The 6,151-nt window shown below is 41.9% G+C and overlaps 1 protein-coding gene across 1 annotated transcript; it reads left to right on the plus strand.

Annotated features, from left to right (window-relative positions):
* Positions 1-343: 343 nt before the first annotated feature.
* LOC114818533 (guanylate cyclase soluble subunit alpha-2-like) lies at positions 344-1,240 on the plus strand (the record flags this gene model as incomplete). Its single annotated transcript, XM_029084751.1, has 2 exons — positions 344-395; positions 522-1,240. Coding segments are annotated over exons 1-2 (771 nt in total), but the record flags the coding sequence as incomplete, so codon positions are not given.
* Positions 1,241-6,151: the final 4,911 nt, after the last annotated feature.

The raw sequence follows: 6,151 nt of genomic DNA on the forward strand, positions 1-6,151 counted from the left end.
GTCATCTGGCTGCAGGGCTGTATGTTGCTTATTGAAAGCCAAAGGCCTGACTTTGAGTCCCAGTAGCTTATTCTTCAAGCTGGTAAGAGCTGGATCCCTCACAGAGGTAGTGAATAGAGGGGCTGTAAAAACAGAAGCAGCATTTGTGGGTCAGTCAGTAATGGAAGGGATGCACCCATGCCTGGGTGCATTCACACAGCAGACTGCCTGTCACATGCAAAAGTCAGGGAGACTAGAATGTATCCTGGCTTCCAGCAAGGAAAAGGAGACGCGCCAGTGTAAATGTGGGACAGTGAGCTGAAAGCATGAGGACTTTAAAATGTGTCATTTTAAAATGACAAAAATGGCAAAAATGGCTTCTAGGTTTATCACCAGAGAAAACAGAAGTCCTATGGGTAGGTATCTGGTGAAAAAGCCACTCTCACTGACTTGGAAAAATACTGGGCAAGTAGAGAGCAAAGAGAAAATGTAACTCAGTAGCAATACCATGTTTTTGATATCAGTGTCTCATTGTCCTATAGGTTTGAAGTTTGAGGAAATGCAAGAAAAGTTTGGGGAGGAATTCTTCAATATCTGCTTTGATGAGAATGAAAGAGTTCTTCGAGCTGTAGGTGGGACCCTTCAAGACTTCTTCAATGGCTTTGATGCTTTGCTGGAGCACATTAGAACTTCATTTGGAAGACAGGCCACTCTGGAATCCCCTTCTTTCCTATGCAAAGAGCTCCCTGGAGGCAATCTCATGCTTCATTACTTTCACCCACATCAGATTGTGGGTTTTGCAATGATAGGTATGATAAAGGCAGCAGCAAAGAAGATTTACCGCTTGGAAGTGGAAGTAGAACAGGTCAGTAATGATAAGTTGTGTTCAGAGGAGACGAACCCAGGTAACTGCAGTTGTCTGACTTTCCTTATTAAAGAACATGAAAATGCAAATATCACAAAAGCACTTCCACCAGGAACTTCCCAGTCCCCCTTAGACCTGAGGATTAGCATCAACACCTTCTGCAGAGCTTTCCCTTTTCACCTGATGTTTGATCCAAACATGCTGGTTCTCCAGCTTGGAGAAGGTCTTAGGAAGCAGCTCAGATGTGACACTCATAAAACTCTGAAATTCCAAGATTGCTTCGACATAGTTTCTCCTAAAATCAGTGCCACATTTGAACGAGTTCTCCTGAGGTTATCTACTCCCTTCGTCATTCGGACCAAACTTGAGGATTCTGGCTCTGAAAATAAAGATAAGGTAAGAACACTAATTTGGAAGGGGACGTGTATATATGTGTGCTTTGGGAGGGGATTATTTATTCAGAGAGAAGCAGCTCAAGTCCTGTGTACTCTGGAAGGCTCACTTACGCCATACAAACAGGGGCTAAATGGTATTCCTCATCCAAGTGAATATTTTTCTAAATTATTTATACGATTTGTCTGTGATGTTGTAGCAAATTATGACATTGCCATTCAGAAAATTCTACACTGTGAAGTTGAATAGTGCAGCTTAAATCAAAAGTGTGATGAATTTTATAAGATGCCTCTATCTACTCCTTAATTTCACTCCAGCTATATTATGATAACAATAATAGCTGTTAAGTCATTTTCTAGGGAATAGATTTCAGTACGTTTTCTGAAAGACTCTCACTGCAGGGTTCACGCTGCCAATTTATTATATCCTACTTCCCTCTTTCAAAACACTGCTTTCCTCTGTGTTTCTTCTTATCTCTCACCCTGCACTCAAGGGAACCAGGGCTGTAAGTGGTACCGAGTATCACTTATGCCAGTTTTAATGCTTTCCAGTCACTTAAATAGGCACCTGTCCTCCTACACTACCTCTTCCCTCAGTGTTTTAGAAGAGAGCTACCTTAACTAGTGAGCCCCATGTTGAGCTCAGTGCATCCTAGGTGAGTTAGTTGAGAACATGTCTTCTAGAGTGGATCTCTCCAAAGGTTGGATGGAGCTTGTCTTATTGCATTATGGGAAAGCTTTTTGGTGTGAAGTTGGGTTCCAGCTTTATGCAGCAAAGTACTTGTACTTAGTGCTTACATTAAAAGCCTGTGTGTGGGTTCCAGTTCCTTCCACTGCTGCCCTAAGTGAGGGAATTATTGATTTTCAGGGTTTTTAAGAGATAGCACCCAAGAATAGTCAATCTCTATCACACTGGATAATTAGACACAAAAGTTCTGCCTATGGGAGCCACATTTAGAGTTTAGGTGGTTTGGGTTTAGCTTGAGAAACTCTGATTTGCTACCTACACTGGGACAGCGCATTAGAAAGACTCCTGTGGTAACTGCATATTGGGTTCTGGGTTCTTTTCAAAATACAGCCACTTCTGACAGCAGCAACGTTTCAAGCTCCTCTTTGGCAGCAATAAACATGTTTCTGACGAATTTTCCCCCAGAAAGAACATGTTCCCCCAAGAGAAGCAAACTAGTGCTTCTCATTTTCTGTGAATTGATGTAATTCAACCTATTTAAAACCAAAAGGGAGTTTATTTTTCAGAATCTGTCCTCAAAGTCACCCTAGCCTTTAATTATGAAAAGGACATGTTGTGTGAAAATTTTGTTGTGTTGGCTCTGAGATGCCTTTCGACACAATCGTTTATCCTTTGCAAGAGGCTCGTGCTGTGCTCCTTCCTCTCTTGGATCCTGCCCATCCCTCTCAGGCAACTTCCCCTGCCCTGAGACAGTCACAGCCCTTCAACCATCTTCTGCTCTTCATGAATCTGCTGTAAATTACTCTGAAGAGGAAGAAGGTTTTGGCAGCAGGTGGCAATGGGGTGTTTTTACGTATTTTTTCCCTATCTAATTACAAGTTCAACAAATAAAATGTTCTCTTACCTGGGCAGGTTTCCTACACTTGTGGCTTGCTCATAGGAGAGGTGCCAGGGGGTAGAGCTTGCTGGAGGCAGGTTTTAACAGCCAGTTTGGGCAGCTTCTGTACCGTCAAACTGTGCAACTCTGAGTGCATCCTTGCATCATTGCTGTGGTTTGTACTTTGTGTCATTACAGGTGGGCAATGAATCGAGTCAGCGGTGGGCCCAGCTACCGCTTGGGAGAGTGTCCTGACTTCCAGGCTGCTTAGCGCTTGTCCCATTTATGCAAAGTCTCATTTGTGTGCATAGATTTACTGAGGTTTGAATCACTGGATTAAATGATGTGGCTTTATAACACTATCCTAAATTTCTGATGTAAGGCCTATGAGGTCTGGGTGATAGGTGGCCATTCCTGCAGAGATGTATGTGCACCTTTTCAGAACCACACAGCCTCATGCATCAATGAATCAATACGTCAACAAAGTTTTGTTAGTTGGATTTGTCACCAGCTGTTCCTTGGAGCACTAACATTTACAAAATCCCATTGTTGTAGGGATCAAACAGGTAAAAAACCTCCCCACCTGAAGAACATGGACTTTATAGCTTTAATCCTAATTTTCAACACCATCCATCCTCGGGGGTCATAATTCTGATGTTTTGATGTTTGCTTGGCTGATATTTCAGTCTCCTTTATTCAAAGGACATGTAGACAGTGCAAGCATTTATTCCACAAAATAGTAAGCAATTGCATATATTTATTAGGTCAGTAGTCTCACCGACTTTACTTGAACTTGTCATAAATTTGCAACTAAACACATTTGTAAATCTGTAGAGAATAATAACAAAATTGTACAAACTGATCCTGAATAAGACAGGAAGTGGCACATTACTTCAATCCTTTCTTCCCTCCCTCGTTCTGTCCTTCCATATTATTTTCCACAGTGATCAAGTTATCCACACCAATGCATTGGGATTTTTCTTGATGATTCTGCACATTCAAAATCATCTATATGAACAATTATGACTGTCTGTAGGTCAGGTTTCCTAATATGCACACAGCTCTTTAAATGTATAAAAGCTGAATGGGATTGGCCTCTGAGGTTTCCAGTTTTCCCATGCAGCTAAATTCTTGTCATTGTTTGTTGTTTATAGTGTGATACTACCCAGATGCTGAAGGGAGAATGAGGGCCCTGTTGCTCTTCCTCTACAAATATTCTGTTGTTTTTCACATTTCACACTAATTTTTATTCAGGGTTTTTTCTGTTTAAATGGAGAGCTTAATTTGCATGCAATCAGATTTTCCAAATTTTTGGGTATTATCCCTGAGTAACAAGATCACAAATATCACTGTTTCACCTCTCTAAGGAAACTCATTCTACAGCTCTCTCTCTGGGAGCAATTATTTATTGCAACAATCAAAAACCATTTATTGTGGCAGTTAACCATTTGGGATTGATTGCTTATAGCTTCTCACATAAAACTGTACTCCACAAGTGTTTAATGAAAGTTAGTAGAGTCACATATGGAATAAGATATAATTTAAATTGAAAGGACTGTGTCTGAACTTATCCGCTGGAGTGTTCTGAAGCCCCTGTTAAGCCCATCCACTGAGGTTTCCTTTCCCTGAAGGTGCTGGCATGCAGGAGAGCTGATGATTGTGCACTGCTGTGCAGGGGGACAGGAGCTGCCTTCCTTTAGACACTCCACAGTCTTTGGTGGTGGGTCCTCCTGGCCAAGCAACCATCTGGGAAGCAACACCGCTCCCTCCCTGGCAGCAGCTCCAGGTGTTTGTGCAAAGCAGATGCAGTGTTTGCACCCAAGTCTCTCCCTGACTCTCACCTGTGTTGACATGATTGTTTCAACATTTTACTTGTAAGCACTACTTAGACTTGTGTGGTATCAACATTGCTATCTCCCATCTGAGCTTCTGCAGGACTTCCACTTTCTTACATTTCCAATAGAAGTCAGTTCCTCATCTCTGTGAGTCACTGTTGTTTTTAAGGCAGATCATCTTTTACCATGTCTCTTTGTATATGCTCCCCAATGAATATTACCTGATTCTGCTGCCTCAATGACTTTGCCTTTCTCAAACAGCCTGGTAACTTTTCCCTCACAAATCTTGTTTTTAGTTGCCACCAAGGCCACATTTCAAGTTTTCATTGAAAGTGCATCATAGGAATTTTCCCCTTTATCTCTTTTTTTGCAGAGAACAAGACAAAACACAGCTGATAAGCCAGCAGTAAGGTGCACATGTAGCATGAGTGCAAGTGTACAGTCCTCCCCCCATTTCTTGACCGGTCAAGGGCTGGAAGCTCCTGATGGGTACTTCCTGAAAACAGTTGTTTTCTGACAAATGAACAAGGCAGTCTGTGACATGATGTAAACACTTGCCTCCTTGCCAGTGCAGTGGGCTGGCTGGAGCTGCTTCACTTTTTGACTGTGTGGGAAGACAAGGACGGACTCTTGTTTTTCCTCTCCTGGCTAACGTCCTCCTCACGTGCCTCTTCTGTGCCATTAGTGCTGGGCAGATCGAGAGGAAAAGTGACTGCCCTCACGGGGACCCTCTGCATCCCCAGGACCTTGATCCAGACCCAGTCCTCTCGGTGCACAGATTGACAGGAGGAGCCCTGCCAGCACTGGTTTGCGGGTGCCTTTCTGAAACTGTGACTTGGCATGCAGTTGGCAAGAAAGTTGAAAGTGAATCATGAAATACATTATTTGGCTCCCTGCCAGATACTGTGCAGCTCTATTTTCCTTGTGCTACTGCTCTCCTCTCAGACTAACAGCGTTTTTTCACCTTTGAAATAAATAACTTTTTATAACGATACTCACTGGCCTTTTGACTTACTGTTAGACCTGCGAACACTTTAGTTCAGAGAACCTGTCTAAGAATAATGCTGGCACCTGAAACTGCATTACTGAAGGTGGCTAGAATTTTTCTGGTGGAACACATTCTATTTGAATATACCATTTTATTAAAATCACAACTTCCCAGGGATTTGGCAAAATTTACTTCTATTGTGTTAAAATGTTTTGTTCAATAATTTTAAATTTAAAATACTTTTTATTAGGAAAAAGTTTTACGTTTATATTATAATACAACAACATTTAAAAAATATGAAGCATTGGGTTTGACAGAAAGAATCCTCTGAAAATTTTGGATTGCAAGAAGTTCCAAATGCCACATATAATTCAGATTTTCAAGAAACACCAACTCTGTAATGGTAAAACATCCAGCAAAGTGGTAGTGTCAGCTTTTTATAGCCCTACTGATTGTGCAGGCTGTCTGAGCCAGTGCCTCAGCTGTTGTCAGTAGGGAGGAGAGGTTTGTGAAAGATGAGCTGGGCT

The sequence above is a fragment of the Antrostomus carolinensis genome, unplaced genomic scaffold (genome assembly GCF_000700745.2).
Source record: "Antrostomus carolinensis isolate BGI_N321 unplaced genomic scaffold, ASM70074v2 scaffold50394, whole genome shotgun sequence".
Taxonomy (NCBI): domain Eukaryota; kingdom Metazoa; phylum Chordata; class Aves; order Caprimulgiformes; family Caprimulgidae; genus Antrostomus; species Antrostomus carolinensis.